Source organism: Silene latifolia, chromosome 3 (genome assembly GCF_048544455.1).
Source record: "Silene latifolia isolate original U9 population chromosome 3, ASM4854445v1, whole genome shotgun sequence".
In the NCBI taxonomy this organism is placed as follows: domain Eukaryota; kingdom Viridiplantae; phylum Streptophyta; class Magnoliopsida; order Caryophyllales; family Caryophyllaceae; genus Silene; species Silene latifolia.
The window spans coordinates 137,514,694-137,534,144 of NC_133528.1; the positions used below are offsets into that span (position 1 = coordinate 137,514,694).

At 35.1% G+C, this 19,451-nt stretch overlaps 1 protein-coding gene across 1 annotated transcript in view; it reads right to left on the reverse strand.

Annotated features, from left to right (window-relative positions):
- Positions 1–19,451, reverse strand: part of LOC141648131 (palmitoyl-monogalactosyldiacylglycerol delta-7 desaturase, chloroplastic-like) — a 70,277-nt gene that overhangs the window by 28,522 nt on the left and 22,304 nt on the right. Inside the window, exons 3-4 of the mRNA XM_074456616.1 lie at positions 12,130–12,270; positions 10,860–10,966 (exon numbers count right to left, since the gene is read on the reverse strand). Coding sequence (XP_074312717.1) covers positions 10,860–10,966; positions 12,130–12,270 — 248 coding nt within the window. The remainder of the gene's footprint in view (positions 1–10,859; positions 10,967–12,129; positions 12,271–19,451) is intronic.

The following is a 19,451-nucleotide window of genomic DNA, read 5'->3' on the forward strand; positions in this document are numbered from 1 at the left end:
CATTAGCTCCACAATCCATAATTTATTTGTTCCCCTTTCTTATTCATTACATATTGCCTTCTTCCTACCCATTTGGCTTCTTTATCATGCTTGCATTTGATTGTTTTGGCTTACTAGTTTTGATTGATTATCATATTAGATTGCGGGCACATTGTTATAAGTCGAGGATAGTTGAGTGTTTATTCACAAAAATGTCCTTTCACATATAAAAGAGTTTGAGTGCACTGTGAGAGTCCATAAATCGAAAGATCATGCAAGAGCTTAAAGGTTCATTTCAAGTTTTCCATGTTACGCCGTCATGTAAATATCATCCATGTTTTGCTTTATTCCTTTGGCCATGTTGTTTCGAGGTTTAAATCATTATGCTTAGCTTGTTTGGGATAGTGCAATTGATGGGATATGGTTTCGTGCTTGGAGACAAACAAGAGTTTAGCTTGGGGGAGTTTGATAAGTGCATAATTTACATACTTTTACCCCTTAGATTAGCTCCATTTTATATGTATTATGCACTACCTTTAGTATTTATGAGCTAATATATGCTTTCTAGTTCAATTTGTATGTTTTCTCATGTTTTGTAGTAAAATGAACTAAAATGAGCCCAATTCCACTCAAGTACAAATACTAGAAGCATGAGCTAATCTAAAGAAGAGATAATGGACCAACATGGAAGATGTGCATGGTCTTGCATGGATAAAACGATGGATTAATTTGAAGAATTACAAATGCAAAGTCAAGCCCATAATTTACAAGTCAACAAATGCCTAGGATGCTAAAGTCACATAGAGATCCTTTCTAAGATGCCAAACATTGCATTTAACCGGGTGATTAAGGAGGAGTTAAGGCTTTACTTAGGATTCCTTGGAGCATTTAAGCACGAATTGAAGGAAAAATACCCTGATACCCATGGCCCCGATCGGGGATGACAACTCCGATCGGGGTTGACCCCCTGTAGGACTTTTATGTTATGCCCCTATTTTCTTATAAGTAGGGGCCTTAATCCGTCGTTAGGGTTATCTTTTCTTACGTCTTATATTCTCTATAATAGCCTTAAGCAATATTTCTCTCATTAGTTTTCATATTTGTTTTCAATATTGTTAAGTATTTAGTTATCAACATTTGGTTATACATTCAAGGTTTTGGTTCTACTTTAGTTCTTCCTTACAAGTTCATTTCCATTACGGTATTCCTATTTCTAGTTTACTATTTTACGTTTCTATTTACTTTTCGCATAGTTTATCATTAATACCATCACATTAGTATTATTCTTGTTATATGTTTCACCATTTAGTCTACAACATTTCTACAATTATGTCTAGCATTTTATTCAACAAAGTTTATAGTTAACATTGCATTATGAGTAGCTAAATTCCTTAGTCTAGGGGCTAGGGAAGCCATGCAAAATCAAATATCTAAAATGGTAAATTAGGTTGACATAATATTGTCTAATTGTTTCTATCACATGTTTGCATCGTCACGTTTAATCTTTGTTTAAAGGCCTTATTCATCGATTAAGTTTGTTCATTCGTTCTAAAAGTCGAGAGGCATGGAATTGAATTAGACTAAGCATGTGTAGTAGGATGACCTAGTCGTAAACGAGAGTTTCTCTAGGACCCGGTCTATGGTTGACGCTAATATCGTAAGGTGGGTGTCTCTAAGCCTAAACAATTGACAATGTTATTATTACAGAGTTTATCATGATCATATATTTAACTTTGCATGTGTGACCCAACTCCCTTAGACACCCTTTAATCATATAGTTTACATCTTAGTTTTTGTTAATCAACAAACCAAACAACAAACAAAACAAATCGAAATCGACCTTGATAGAAATCTTTCAATAGAAATTCACAACAGAATTCCCGTCTCCTTGTGTTCGACCCCTATTACTACATTATTTTGTGTCTAGGGTAATTATCTTTGCATAGGTACACGATAAGCCTATCAAACAGTTTTCATGCTTCTATCAAGATGGCCCCTTATGAAGCCCTTTATGGAAGGAAGTATCGTAGTCCGATTTATTGGGATCAAGCAAGTGATGATCGTAATCTAGGACCCGACAAGTTAGCCGAGACGATTGATCATGCGAAGCTCATCCGTGAAAGAATGAAAGTTGCCCAGGATCGTCAGAAGTCGTATACCGATGTTCGTCGTCGACTCTTGGAGTTTGAAGTTGGAAATAAGGTGTTCTTAATAGTGTCCCTGATGAAAGGAGTTAAGAGGTTTGGAGTTAAATGGAAGTTGAGTCCGAAGTACATTGGACCGTATGATGCTGTGAAGAGGATTGGTGTCGTGGCTTACAAATTGGATTTGCCCCCGAGTTTGGGTAAAGTTCATGACGTTTTCCATGTATCTCAACTTAGGAAATATATTAGTGACCCTAGTCATGTGTTGCAAAATGAGATTGCCGAGCTTGAGCCTAGTCTTTCTTTCGAGGAGAGACCGGTCCGTATCTTGGATAAGAAGGAGAAGAAGCTAGGGAGCAAAGTAGTGCCATTGGTGAAGGTTTTGTGGAAGTGTAGTGTCGTAGAAGAAGAGACTTGGGAGCCGGAGGCTTCCATGCATGTCAAGTACCCTAGTTTGTTTTGGTAAGGTAATACCTTTCGCTTCAAGTTTCGAGGGCGAAAATATTTAAAAGAGGGGATGATTATAACACCCGCGCTTTTCATCATAATTTAAATAAATTTTGAAGTGATTTTTTTTATTTAAATAATTATAATTTAAAACTTATCATTAAATGAAATACCGTCGTAGTCGTATAACGATAGTAATAATATAGATAACGATAATAATATTTTCCATCTTGGGTTATAGTAGGCTTGAGACGTAAATTCTAGTGGAAATCGACTCATTTAGAGTTGTTGGGCCTAATGTGCCTCATAGGCCTTTTTCCTTCTCTTTTCTCTTCACAAACCCTCCCATAAACCCACAATTTCATCTCCTTCACTCATAATTTATGAAATTTAGCAACAAACACACCACCATTGTTACTCCGTCTCCACTCAACCCTAAAATCCTCATATCTCACTCAATTCTTCGCCAATTTCGTCCATTCTCGCGCCATTCTCCTCTTCATCTCATTCTCCTTCTTTCTAAGTAAGAAAGATGCCGACTTTCCTTATATTTCGAAATTCTCATCTTATAAGGATGTGGATTCTTGACTTCTCTTTCATTTTTTGGTGTTTAGGGGAAGGTTTAGACGACCCGGAAGAGGATAGCTACATAATTGATGACTCATTAGAAGCTTGAAGTGCAAAAAGGTAACGGTGATGGTTTACTCAACTTTTATGTTAAAATTTGTGAGAATTATGTAGTTTAGACTCATATGAATGTTAAAATTGGTATCTTTCATGACTTGTGGTGATTTCGTGTTGAGTAGAATGCTTGTATGACAATTCTCACATGTTTATTGAGTGATTTCATGTTTTGTGATGATATGGTGAAATATCAGGTTGTGTTAATGGAATTCCCACTTAATTACATGAATAAATCTTGCTTTAAGGTTCATAATCGACACCATATGTTAATTATATCTTAAATCTGGCAATTCTTCCAAGTATTCTTCATATTGGGAGAGTATAGGATGAATGTAGTTAAGATTGTTGAGTTTTGAAAGCTTTGGATGATTGTTTGTTGAAGATCTCGTGTACATTGTGTCCATGCCGATGGGCCGGAAGCCGGCCTCCCAACCGGCAGCGACACTTTGCATTTTTTAGCTGGAAAATCTTGAAAATAAGCTTCAGTGTGCCTTTGCCGGTGGGCCGGCAGCCAGTGACCCAACCGGCAGAGAGCACATTATGACTTCTTGCAAAATTGGCGGAGTAGGATAAGTCCCCTGTCGGTGGGCCGACAGCCGGCGTCCCAACCGGCAGCGAGCACATAAATTCCTTGTGTCATTTCATAATAGGAGAGAGTCCCCTGTCGGTGGGCCGGCAGCCGGTGACCCAGCCGGCAGGGAACACACTGAGTGACTTGACTATATTTGACCTTGGCATGTATCCCCTGCCGGTGGGCCGGCAGCCGGTGACCCAACCGGCAAGGAAGACACTTACATCTTTGACTGTTTATTTGACCGTGGCATGTGTCCCCAGTCGGTGGGCCGGCAGCCGGTGCCCACGCCGGCTGGGAGCACCTGATATTTGATTTACTCTTGTACTTATACATGTTTCACATGAATTGTTTTACGTTATGTTTGTGTAATCATTTTTACTCTTATTTGTGACCCAAGTGTGACGTTTTACATTGTGTGACTACTAGACATTCCTTATTTACCCTTTTGGAACTTTGGTTACGATATGTGTGCCATATTTCCGGATTGGGTTATCCTTCCGCCTTTCTTCGGACCTTTGGTTATGGCTATGTGCCCCATGTTTCCGATTTGAGGTTACTCGACCTTTGGTTACGGCTATGGGTGCCATGTTTCTTGTCTTGGATGCGATTGGTATATATATTGTCGAATCGGGTGTCGTCCATCTCGAGAGTCTGGATCCAGGTTTAGACTAGGACCGTATTATTATCATCGTCCTACTAAGAGGTTGGAGTCTAGGTTGTTTTCTTGTGAGTCCATACTAAGTATATGTCTTACACTTGTTGAGTCGAGTCAATACGAAATTGGTTGACTTAGTTATTCTACTCCCTTGCATGCGTATTTAATATAATATATCATGCCTATCTCATTATGAATGTATTATGCCTATCTCATTATGATTATCATTCATATCTTCTTGTTCATTATTATTCAAGTATGATGTAAGATCAATATGTTTAATTAAGTTCTTGTTTACTTGTATTTTGACATATTGTGGCTAGGAGAACTCTGAGTTACTCCCCACTGACTGTGGCTTTCATATTTATATTATTGACAGGTTCGTGATGAAGCTTAAGTGGGGGAGACCGTGTGAGCTAGCGAGTTCTTACCCTGGACCTTATTTTATTATTTATTAGACTCACCCTTTTTATTTGTGCGTATTCGTGGGATATCTTCTCCCCAACACATTACTTGGTTTGTAAAACTTAAATTTACACCTATCGTACTTTCTCTTATTTATGTTAAGTGGATCCCGCGCTTTAGACTTAAAAAGTTTTTGAAAACCCGTATTTTCCGCCTTTTTATTTAATAACGTTATGTGGTTTTAGCATGGGGTGCACAACCCTAATTGGAATTTGGGGGATTTGATTTAGAACTGTTGTTTTACGCGCTAGTTAGTACTTTTATAATTGTATATGGTTACTATGGTTGTGAATTTATAGAGGGGTGGTTCTAATAGTGTGCTAGATTTATGCTCCATGGAGAATTGTGAAAATTAGGTAGGGATTACCTACTCAATCTATATGTTATTTGTTATGCAATTGTTAAGTTATCTTATTTTTCATGTGATGGTTTTATAAGATAATTATTGATATTAAGTGTAAAACTACGGTTTTCTGATCTTAGGTTACTCGCTCTAGTAGGCCATACTCGGTCGAGTAAGTTTTTGAGTGCTTTTAAACAGACTACTGTTTTGAGTGCACTCGACCAAGTTGTGAGGAACTCGGCCGAGTAGGTCGTACTCGACCGAGTACCCGGTCTCACGGGTTATATTCCGCGGTTTTGATTAAAATGATTAAAGGGGTATAAGTATCGCTTAATCAGTTTCTAAATCATTTTACAAAACCTAAACTACGTTCATTGCTTCTCTAATTATCTTCATCATCTTCAAGCAAGGGTTGATAGATCATGAGTCCTTGTATCTCGCTTCCCGTGTCGATTCCATTGGTAAGTCTCTAGTATTTTCTTAATCAGTATATGGTTGTCATTAGAGATTATACAAACCCTAGATTGGGTTAATTTGGGGATAGAATTGACTATGATAGTTTGTGATTAGTACTGTTTGTTTACCATTGTTGTAGGTGACGTGTGTTACTCGTTGTGCATTTGTATGATTGGCCGCAGTATAACGGATTGCGGAAAGGTAGGGTTTCCCTACTCAATTTATTGCATAATTGGTTATAAGGCGACATTTGTATTGATTGATTGGTATTATTATTGTGATTGTGGTTGATTGTGATATCTCTGGTTATTGGTTACTGTTGGTGAAGCCATTTTCAGGAGATGGTCTTCACACCCAAGTTCGCTCAATGTGGCTTCCGTCACAAGGGGGATGTGCACATTCATGATTTGGGTTCGCAACGAGCAAATCCTAAAATGCCTGTTTACAGTATGGCGCAAACTTTAGTGAAGAATTTTGGCATTGAGGTCAGCCGTAGAACAATGTACAAAGTTTAGAGAATTAGTTTGTGATCAAATTTATGGAGAGCATAAGACGAGTTACAATGTGTTGGCAGCTTATGGGGAAATGATCAAAAAAACTAATCCTGGGTCATGGGCACTCATCACTTGGCATTCACCTCAAAATGATAATGTAATCCATTTTAAAGGCATGTTTGTTAGTTTTAATGCATGGATTATTGGTTTTTTTAAAGGTTGTCGGACTATTATTGGTGTAAATGGATGTCATCTTAAGGGGAGATACAAGGAGATGTTGTTGTCTGCCATGAGTTTGGATGGAAACAATAATTTGTAATGCATAGCTTATGCTATTGTCGGAAAAGAGAACACAGAGACATGGACATACGTCTTTAGAAATTTAAGGCTTGCTTTTGAACAACATGAATGTGTCAAATGGGTTTGGAATTTTATTAGTGATAGGATGAAAGGGGTTGACAAAGCTTTGAAGAAAGAATTTCCAAGGGCTGTAAGGAGAGTTTGTGCACAGCATTTGTACTCAAATTTTAAGGAAAAATAGAGTGGTCCTTTATACCATGATATATTTTGGACTGCAGCAAATGCCAAATCATCATATGTATACAACAAGGCACTAGATAAGATGGCTCAAATGTCTCCGGCATCTGTGCGCTATCTACAAAATGTTCAGCAACAATGGCCTATCCATACATTTGATCCGGAGGTGGCATGTATACATAATACTTTAAACTTTGTGGAATCCTTTAATGCATTAATGAATGGCTTAAGGGGGTTGCCGGTGATGTCTTTAATGGAAAGGATTAAGACCTATTATATGGCCATGTTTTCTGAGAGGATGGAGTTAGCTGACAAGATAGAATTAACTTATCCAACGCCTTACGCAAAATATGTACTGGAAGTTAACTGTTTGGATTGAAGATAATGTACCGTGATCAAAGTTGGGGGTGGGAAGTTTGAGGTGCGTGAAGGCACCACTGTGTTTCAAGTGGACATCAATAATGGTATTTGTCTTTGAGGAGAATGGCAAGTGGCTGGAATTCCGTGTAAACATGCATGTAGATCCATTTACCATAATAAAGAAGAACCGATTCATTATATTTACGATTTCTTTCTTGGTCATTGCTAAAAGTTAACATATGTAGAGCATATGCATCCGTTACCCGATAAAGAACAATCGCCGAACTTTGATTTTCCTAAAGTTTTACCACCGTTGCAAGAAAGAGGCATAGGAAGGCCTAAAAGACAGAGGAAAAAGAAGCAAGATGAACCGAAGAGAAGGAAGGGTAGAAGGTTCACTACCATTCATGTTCCATTTGCAAGACTCTTGTCCACAATGCAAGGTCTTGTTAGGGTGGTATAACACCAAAGCAAAAAAAAAAAAAAAAAAAAGCTGCAACTACTTGTACTAACCAGAAGAAGAGAGAAAATGATGTAGCTAAGTCATCAACACAAAATCGGAAGAGGTCAAAGCTGATCATGTCTAATGCATCAACTACTTTTCGCAAAGATTGAACAAGTTTGGTAGGTTAGTGGTTTAGTAAAGCGTAAATGTGAAGATTTTTGGTTCATATTGAATGTTTTGGAAAATAAGTATTGGAGAATTGGATACTCCATACATTTTGGCTTGACATATGTGTATCCATACTATTATTGTCTACAATTTAGTATTTTTTGGGAACTTAATGGATAAGTGGACTTATTTTACATTAAGACTTGTTTGAAATTTGGTAAATTAAGGTATTTTGAGCACAATTTCTTTTTTTTCCTTACATGTTACTTATTTTGACATTATTTTCTAATCTATATTTTAATCATAATTGTCCTATTCAACCATTAATTTGTAGCACGTATTAATTATTTAACAGAAGTTACATTATTGGATATGTTCTGCAAAAATCTAAACCTTGAGGGTACCAGGGGCACAAAGTTAAAATTTTGGGCACCACAAGAAAAGTATGAAAGTTCGAGGGCACCGTGTGCATTTTCCCAAATTAATATAATAATAATAATAATAATAATAATAATAATAATAATAATAATAATAATAATAATAATAATAATAATAATAATAATAATAATAATAATAATAATAATAATAATAATAATAATAATAATAATAATAATAATAATAATAATAATAATAATAATAATAATAATAATAATAATAATAATAATAATCCCTCTTTCTCCTTATCTTTTCACTTTGTGTATGGAAGTGCTCTCCAGATTGCTTAGACAACTTCCTTCTCACCCTGGCTTTTCCTATCATCCTAAGTGTGTTAAAGTTAAACTCACACACCTTATTTTTGCTGATGATCTCTTGGTCTTCACTAGAGGGGACTTGCCCTCTATTCAGGCTGTTGACAAGTGCTTATCTCTTTTTGCTGGGTTTTCTGGGTTAAGAGTGAATCCCATGAAGTCTAATCTTTATTTTGGAGGGGTCAACCCAACTTTGAAACAGCTCATTTTGCAAACTACGGGCTATGTTGAAGGGGAACTCCTTGTAAGATACTTAGGTATCCCTTTGTTTGGAGCACGGCTGACACAGAGTATGTTCATCCCCATGATGGACAAGATCAGAGCTAAGATTTCTCACTAGGCTAACAATTGCCTGAGCTATGCTGGTAAGATTGCTCTCATTAACTCGGTCATTTTTGGTATTCAGAACTTTTGGGGTGCTAGTATCCTACTTCCAAAGGGGATTGCCAAGAAAATTCATAAGATTTGTAAGGACTTCCTTTGAGGCACTGATGATGGAGCTCGAAGATGGGTTTTTAAAAGTTGGGCTAGCTTATGTAGACCTAGACGTGAAGGAGGAGTGGATATTAAAGAAATTTTAAGCTGGAATAAAGCTCAGATGATGGGATGGCTCTTTAAACTTGAGACCAATGCTCCTAACATATGGGTACAGTGGGTTAATGCCTACATTCTCAAGGGTGCTAACCTATGGGACTGTCATCTCACTGCTGCTCACTCTTGATTTTGGAGTAATGTTCTTACTTGCAGGGATTGCCTAGTTATGCTCACTGGTGGTGTTCAGCAGGCCAGAAGCTTGCTGGGTTCCCCTGGCTACAAGTCCTTGATCTACGAAAGCTTGAGACCTAAAAGTCTAGGGATTTCTATGCATAAGACTCTGAATGATGCTTTTAATTTCCCTAAGCACTCTTTCATTGGCCTACTTGCTATGCAGAATAAATTGCCCACTATAGATAACCTGTATAGCAGAGGGATGGTGATGGTTAATCGGTGTGTGCTGTGTGAGAGCCACTCAGAGTCTGCTAATCACCTATTTTTTCAGTGTCCTTTTTCTGCTACTATTTGGCGTCATGTCTCCTCCTGGCTGCATATCACGAACCAGCTGTGTCTTCGCCAGATTCTCAGATGGTACAAGCTTCATAATCGGGGCAGCAACTTTGTTAAAAAACAGCGCAGATGTCTTCTGCTGTGTGTCATTTACTTGATCTGGAATGAGCGCAACAGGAGAATTTTCAAAGGAATTCATACTCCTCCTACTGTCATTGCTAGGAGAGCACAATATCTTGTTTTAACTCGGCATGGAATGTCTTAGTCTTTGAGGATTTTATTACTTTCTTGTTGTTTTCTTTGGGGTTCTTTGTCTAAGGTAGCCATATTGGTTCCCTTTTAGATGGTAGCGGATCTGTAACATTATTGTTCATGATTAATGAGAAATGATCCAAACCTTTCTGCAAAAAAAAAAAAAAAAAAAAAAAATAATAATAAAAATAATAATAATAATAATAATAATAAATAAGAATAATAATATTATTGTTGAAATAAAATGAATTAAATGGAGCTGAACTGAACTTAATAATGCTAACTGAACTGAACTGAACTCCTTAGAACTGAAATTAAGTTAAAAAAAACAGGGCCTTAGCAAGAGATAGACGAATCAAAAACTAAAAAATTAAAAAATTCCCAAATCGATGGACCATCACGCCCCACTTGGAAAGGCCGGTGAGGCGATGACGGAGAGAGGAAAAGGAGATGTCGGGATGGTGGTTGACGGCCGTTCGTGGGTATCTCTAACAAGTAACAACGGTAACAACACTGAAGTTTGTTATTCAAGCTTCGGGAGCGGGGTTTGTTAACTTGGTAGAATGGTTGTGCTTTGCAATTGTCACATCATGGTTTGCAATCGTCACAATAATCAAACATGTTTTCCATTACTGATTTCTTGTTGCGCATTCATTCGTTTACTCAAATTTGTTAGTCATAACTAATCATGTTCTAATTATTTAGAATCAATTATATATGTACCAACCTCAATTCAAATCCTAATTGTAAAAAAAAAAAAAAAATCAATTAGATCAATTTAAAGATGGATATTAATAAAATTGTTGATAAAAGGAGAAATAACGTGTGATATGTGCAAGTTATGATCCATAATTGTCGAACTATTAAGGAATTGGTTAGATTTTGAGACATAAGGGTGAAAACTCTTTTCATGATTTTTAAGACGAAGGGTGATTATGGAATATTAAGGGTACGGTGTGTAGGTTATAGTACACTTGTGTACGAGATTTAGCAAGTACATTACAAAATTGCTATCGGAAAATCGATTTGCCCCTTAAAAAAACAGAAACAATTAATCACATACCAATTATTTTTAGACAAATCACCCGTATTCCAAGCTTGATTTCCCCAAATATGGCATACAGAATTCACCAGAAATGTGATATGCAAAACACCTGTAGCTCTTACACCCTGCATGATCACAACGCTAATGATTTAATGACATTAAGTCGCCCTCAAACCAAATCTATTATCATCTCATTTCACTATATATTTCTATTTGACTTTTGAATCTTCTGGACACTATCTTAACTATATTTTCTCATATTATATATTATATAAATATTGAAAATATTATTTTGGGAAATTTTGTTATACTCAATTCATCCAGGCTAATAATTATCTATTAATTTGGTAAAAAGTTCAAGGAATTGACAAACAATGTGAAATAAATCACTTATTTATATTATTAGTATAGTTCTCGCGCAATGCATGCGCAGAATACCGTATACATAGAGTTTTTTTTAGAGTATTACTTTTAAATTTTAAATCGACATCTCAATATTTTTTAATATTACACCCCATTATATTTTGATATGAAACAAAAAAAATTGAAATGACCAAAAGACTAATCAAAGTAAATTGAGTAAAGTTATGTGATGTTTATTTTAATCAAAATATATTTTTTTACGATAGAAATAATAATTTCATGTTATAAATTTTTCTCAAATTATTTTAATTTTTTTTTTTTGTCACGAAGGCAACAGTAAATAAGTGTGAAGGAGTTCTTTAAAATATTAATTATTGCATTAATAAAAGATTTAGCAATTTATATTTTATAGTTTTATACCAATTTTTTTTATTTAAAAGATCAAAATATTAAGTTTAATAAAAAGATTATAGTTTAATTATGGATTATATTTTTAATGAAAAGATAATTATTTAATGAAAAAAGTTTCACTTGTTTCCTTATATAGGTGAATGCTAAAATGCTTTTGAGAGGGAAAATATTTAAAAATGATTATTTTCCTAGTATATATAGAGGAATTCATTCACTTGCACTTAGATTTTTTCAACCAAAACGTTCCCAAAAACGAAAATAAAGAATTATTTACCGATACACCTGAAAAAGGACATATATAACAATTCACCCTGTGTTATAATTTTTTTACCGTCCATTAAAAACACATGTTATAAGAATAGATAAGGTAAAAAAATAATTGAACAAATAATGAGTATTATTTTTTAAACTTAAAATATTGAAGATTAAATATTTAGAACTTTAAAGTAAATTAGTTAAATGCAAGATTATAGAAAAAGACGGAATATGGACAAGGTCTTAAAGTGACACTCACCATCCCCCACACAACGTAAGGAAATCCTCCCAAAGCATACAAGAGTACTCCAAGACCAGCTGAATGCAACAAGGATGTACTCTTCAAAAACCTGTAAAATGGTTGCCTCTCCAAATCTTCTACATTGGTTATCTCTCCGCGCTGAAAATTAGTCACACGCAAGGATAAACAAGAGTCATTCATTCTCTCCGTGCATTTGATTTAATTTAATATGTCGTGGACTCGTGGATGCTTTGTTTTTACAAGAATTAAGAAAAATTATTGAAGATAGTAGTTTAGCATAATAAATCCCTCTTGAAAATGGGAAAAAGGATATGCATATTTGTATTAAGTCTTATTTTTACATATTAACTTTGGTTTCTACAACATTGTATGATAATTTGCAATTGGAGAGAAAACTTCATTGAAAAGCTAAATTGTCACCAAAAAAAAAAAAAAACCCTATATTTTTTCTGATTCTAGATGGTAACCGTCCTTTTCCAAAAAAACACACACACATGGCAACCATCAACTCTATTAATACGTATTGACATGACCCTGAACTTGTATTCTATCAATTTTTTCGTTAAGTACCTAATGGAAAGTGAGGTGACTAATTTAATTTTGAGTTTTTTCTACATGTTAACCTTGTGTTTTATAAAATTCTACATGATAACCCTATTTTGTACAAAACACGCACGCATACAAAAATACTCATTCAATTAATTATTTTTCTCTCATTTTCACTCGATTACTCTATTTGTTTTTTGTACGCTCATGATTCGGAGTTGGGGCATGTTAACAAATTGTTTCCGCCTCCACATCTTTGACGTTATTAATTTCATTATTCAGATTGATTCCAACGCCTGAACAATTGATCATTTGCCTCTTTTTGTCGGAGGGCTATTCATTCGGTGAAAGTCTTGCTCGTGAAGGAAGGAGACTAAGTTATTTAGATTGTAGACAAAAAGAGATATAGAGAGTAAGCTGGCCGAAGAAAAAAAAATTTATCAAACACATTCCTCCAATATCCTTCATATAAACGAGTATTAAAATATCTTCTTTAGATATTGAAAGAACCTTAACTAGATCCTTTAAATTCCAAAGTAAAACACTTCATAGGAACAAAAGGAAGGAGATGTAAAATATTAGACATTATTTAGTGTAATCGAGTGAAAATGAGAGAAAAATGATTAATTGAATGAGTATTTTTGTAAGCATGTAAATAGGGTTATTGTGTAGAAGTTTTTAAAACATAAGTTTACCATGTAGAAAAAACTCAAAATTAAATTAGCCAAGTCACATTCCGTTAGTTACTTAACGGAAAAATTGACGGAATACAAGTTTGGGGTCATACTAATATGTATTAATAGGTTGAGGGTTACCACGTGTGTGTTTTGAAAGGGAAGTTTACCATGTAAAATCGGAAAAAACATAGGGTTACCATGTAGAAAACTTTTTTTTTTAATATCTAAAACGATGTATAGTCAAAATGGACGGAGCGTCAGGAATACACATTTATCGTGTATCTGATTTAGAAAGTAGGGTTGTAAAAGGTCGTCGACATTTTGTAACGAATCGTCGACGTCTTTTAGAAAAAAGACCAAGACTACTCTCTCTCTCTCTCTCTCTCTCTCTCTCTCTATATATATATATATATATATATATATATATATATATATATATATATATATATAACAATTTTGTTTCCCAAATTCTCCCAAATAACAATTTTTTAAAAAAAATACAACATTTTGTTAATCAAATTCAATGGCAAACAACGAATCATCGTCAAATTAACTAATTAATATTTTTTTAATGAATCGTTGACACTTTTCATGACATTGCCTTGTTAATAATCGTCATCGACATTAACGAAATTAAAACATTAGATAAATAATAAAAAAAACTTTAATACAAAAATAAAAATAAAAATTACCTACTTAAATACAAAAGTAACGGTGAAAATAAAATTAAAAAGCCCGAACTATGGACGAACGTTAAAATTCAAAGTCCAACCATGGGTGAAATGTTGAATTTCAACGTCCATGGCCAAATCGGACGTTGAAACTCAACGTCCTACCCATGACCAGACGATGAGATTTAACATCTTCCTCCCCAACCAACGTGAATACACAACGTCTCCCTCCCCACCCAACGTTGAATTTCAACGCCCCTAGCCCTCCTTGACTTTGAGATTCAACGTCCAACACCTTCCATCACGTTGAATTTTAATGTCCCTCACCTTTCTCACAACAACCACCAACAACAAACCCGACAACAACAACAAGAAATGCGAATTGTGAAACCAATAACGCCAGAATTATGGGAACTAACTACAAAATTAATCTATGAAATACAACAATCAAACAAATAAACAATGCAAAACTAATTCAAATAAAAAAAACCTATTTCGAAATAAAAGAAAGAGGTTGTACATTACTCACTAAGTGGGCCGGTGGTTGAAGGGGCCGTTGAGGTGGTGGCTGGTGGTGGGGAAATAATGGTGAAATGGCGGTGCGGTGGTTGAATGGTGCGGATGGGAGTGATGGTTATTTTCGAAAGACAAAAAAAAAGGAAAGTGAGTAAAGGGAAAAGAAAATTGGTGGTGGTGCGATGATAAGGCAGTGGTGCGGTAGTGGGGCGGGTGGCAGTAGTCTAGTGGTTTAATGGTAAGATTGTGGTAAGAGAGAGAGAGAGAGAGAGAGAGAGAGAGAGAGAGAGAGAGAGAGAGAGAGAGAGAGAGAGAGATGTAAAGGGTAAATTGGTATTTTTTTTATAAAACGTCGACAATTCGTTATAAAACGTCGACGACGTTTCGCAAGTCGGTTTAATTCCTACAGGCTACAGTTGTGATTATACTAGACTTGGTTATTTTTACTATTAAAAATAAGGATCAATATTGTTTACTATTTAGTGATGTACTATAAAACTTCTTAGCTCAATCATATATATATATATATATATATATTAAGATCCTGTGTGAACCAAATGTTCCATGTGAACCTATGAACTAACTCTCATAGACTCAATCTCACGTGAAACAAAGCTCCTCACCCTTACCACACGTGAAAGAGAACTCCCTCATTTCCTAAATAAAGTATCCATCTCTCTTCTCAATTCTCTTCATCCACACTACCCACCAATGCTTTCACACTACCCATCAATTTTTTAAACATGGTATTTATATCTAAAGTTTTTGTCCACGGCGGTGGGATTCACGTTGAATGGTTAAAAGTCACTCAGATTGATCGTCGTGACAGTTGAAATAGAATAGCGGCGATGGCCTGCCGGAGTTGATTGGCGAGGAGGCAGGTTCACGGTGGTGTGAAGGAAGCCATTTCCGACATTTGGTAACGGTTCATTTCCTTTCGTCATTTCCTGTAGATCTGGCCATTAGATTTCAATTTTTGATGTTGATTTGGGTCTTTGATGGCATATTTGTTGGGGCATCGAAGGTCTAAAGAGGATAAGGTTGTTGTGGTGATGGTGGTGTAGTCGTCGGTGTTGATGTGAAGTGGGGAGGAGTAAGTGGGTGTCGGTACCGGTGATAATGGTGGTGGGCAGTGGTATGGCGGTAGGCGGTGTGATGGTGGGTGGTGGGCGGTGGTGATGGTGTGGGTTGGATACACGCATTAGTACTGTAGATACCTAAGGTAGTGCTCTTGGATACATTTGTACCTGTGGTCGTAGGGGACAAAGGTGATGCTTATCGGCGTGGTATGGATGGCCGGCGGTGGTGAAGTGTGCTGGTAGAGTGGTGGGCAGAGGTAGGGTGGTCGGTGGTTGATCGTAGTAGTGATAGTTCAAATTTTTGGGGTGGATACATGAAGACAATTTGTGGATACATCTACGAATACTACTAGATACATGTGTATTTGGCATTACTGATATATGTATCTAGTAGTGTTGACTTGTGTATTTAGGTAGTTTTTCGCACAGTTCGCACCGTAACTCAATTCGTAAGGGATATCGCCCATATATATATATATATATATATATATATATATATATATATATATATATATATATATATATATATATATATAGGGATCTCGTGCGAACTTACAAACTGACTTAAAAACCAAAACACAAGTACACAAACAAACGCGGTAGCATTCACACTCCCTGACTAACCATTTCTCACTTATCCTCTCCTACCCAAACTCAATCACTAAACCCCACTGACTTGCTTTAACCATTTACACCTTCACCCCCACTTGTTAACACCGCCGGCCACTGACATACGTCGTCGGAGCTCCGTCACAATCATCGACGCGATCACCGCAACTCACAGTCGGCGCCGCTTTCATTTTTTTTATTCTTCTTCACTTTATAATCGTCATCGACTTGTTGTCCGTACAACCACCGTTATTATCGTCATAATCGGTCGTAATGGACCTTATTTAACTCAAAATCACCATTAATTTCATTAATACGGTTATTTTTTAGAAATTCTTCATCGTTGTTCATGGATCTATGATTTAAATCACGAATTTTTAATACTTGTTTATGTTGAAAATTAGAGGTTGTTTGTTTCTTATGAATTATTTTGTTGGATCTTGTGTGAACAGTTAGTTTGGTATATTTTGTTGTTTTGTAAAAGTTTTTGTCAATTTTTCTTGTGAATTTTTTTATAACCTTTAGGACGTGAAAAATGTAACTTTGGGCTTATAAAAGTGTAACCTTGAGTATTTATGAAGTGTCAGTTTGATGTTTTAAAAAGTGTCAGTTTGATGTCTAAAAACTGTAATTCTGATGTTTTAAAAAGTAGCTCGAAAATTCGGTTGAATTTTGTCTAAAGTGGTTTGTGTGTTTTAAAAAGTGTAACTTTGAGGAGCGTGAAAAGTGTATCTTTGAAGTGTTAAAACTGTAACCTTGAGGATTATGAAAGTGTAATTTTGATGTTTAGAACGTGTTTCTTTGATGTTTCAAAAGTGTCACTTTGATGTTTTAAAAAGTATAACTTTGGTGTTTAATTTTTTCTGATCTTGTTTTTTTTTCTTTTCCAGATCTAATTTTTTTTGTGGGTGTAGGTTGGTGATGGAGGGCGAAGGATGGCCGGACTAAAGTTATACTCATGAAGGACCAAAGTTACACTCATAAATGACCAAAGTTACACTCATATGCGATTAAAGTTACACCCATAAATTGTGTTAAAATAACATAAATTCAACCTTAAAATACTAAAGTTACAAAAATTCAAATTTTTATTTACAAAATGACTACACTCTTAAAATACTGAATTTACACTCCTAAAGTATCAAAGTTATACTCGTAAAATGTTCAAATTATATGAATTCAAATTTTTATATAAATTTTTATGTAATAAAGTTACATAACCAAATTTTTATCTACAAAATGACCTTAAAATATTAAATTTACACTCGTAAAGCGTCAAAGTTACACTCGTAAAATATTAAAATTGTATAAATTTAATTTTTTATATACAAAACCGCCTTAAAAGATCAAAGTTACACTCTTAAAAACCTGGAATAAAACCGAGCAGTACTGAAACTTTCAAAAAGTCAATAGTACACAAAAATATTACTATTGCGACAGGCTCGAAAAATAATAATTTTAGGCTTTTGTTTCGCCTTAATCGGAGTCCGAATGAAGATATACGGAGCGTTTTACGTATATGATTTTATTTTACACGGGTTTAATGTTGTCTGGTAAGATGTCAGCATGTTGCATGTTGGGAAGAGTAATAACATCCTGCAACACCTTCTCTCCTCCTATCACATTTTCATTTTTTTTTGGGCCTATAAAGACCCTACTTCCTCCCACAATCTCAAACATTGATCTCATTCATGTAAAGATTGTAATCAGGACTCAATTGAACCCTTATAGACACACACACACACACACACACACACACATATATATATATATATATATATATATATAAATATATATATATATATATATATGTATATATATGAATCCTTCATATATTTTGTGTCCCTAAATCTTACCACAACCATTAGATCTTGTATTGTGCATGGTTGATATTGAAAACAAGAAACACGTTTAACACTAATTAGTTACCCACTTAACACCACCTTTTGTAACTTTAGTCTTTTAAGGTCATTTTACGAGTGTAACCTTTTGTAATTTCAAAGCAAGTTTACGACAATTTTGCCTTTTACGAGTGTAACTTTAGTCTTTTTCAAGTGTAACTTTATCTTAAAAGTGTAATTTTATACTACAAAGTGATTTTTAACGAATATTATTTTGAATTTTTGTAATTTTAACACAACTTATTGTAAATTGAGTAACTTAAGTGTAACTTTAGTCTATTGAAAGTGTAACTTTAGTCCATATTAAAAATGTAACTTTAGTCCATAGAGAGGAGACCTGGCAAAACGGGTCAACGGATCGGGTTCGGGTCAGGCCAGTTCGGGTAGGGTCAATTCGGGTTTGCCACATTATCGGATTAGTTCGGGTCGGGTCGGGTCCTTTTGGGTTCCCGAGTCATTTCAGATATGTTTATCATGTCATTTTCAGTCAAGGGGGTTGGGTTGTTTGGAGTCAGGTCATTTTCGGGTCAATGATTAAGAAAAAAAAGCATTTCTAGTCTTTTGAGGTCAAATAAAGTTATGTTTTATCGGGTCATTTTCGGGTTGAGTGCTTTCAGTTCGGGTCATTTCGGGATGGGTCTGTTACAAGTCCATGAAAGCTTGGGTCATTTTCGTTTCGGGTCGGGTCAATTCGGGTTTCAGGTGTCATTCGGGTGCGGTATTTCGGGTCAATTTTAGGTATCGGGTCGGGCCAATCGTGTTGGGTTGATTTTGCCAGGTCTAATTAAGAGTGTAACTTTAGTTCATATTAAAAGTGTAACTTTAGTCCATTGAGAATATAACTTTAGTCATTGAGAGGGTAACTTTAATCCATTAAATGTAATTTTAATAGAAATAAGTGTAATTTTAATAGAGATAAGTGTAACTTTAACTTTACTAGAAGATTAAAACCAGCAAATTTTATTAGATTTGAATAAACAAATCTGAAAAAAAAAAGTAAATAAAACTTTACTAGAGATAAGTTAACTCTAACTGTACTAAAAGATTAAAATCAACAAATTTTACTAAATTTGCATAAAAAAATCTGAAAGGAAAAAAAAAGTAATTGTAATTTTAATAGAGATAAGTGTAACTTTAATAGAGAAAAATGTAACTTTAACTTTACTTGAAGATTAAAATCAATAAATAACAACACCAACACCACCAAAAACCACCATAATTCCCAAATTTTAAAAAAACTAGAAAAAAAGAAACAGAAAAGCTTCACTACCTCCACCACCATTCATTCGACCACCACAACCACCAACCAATAACCAAGTT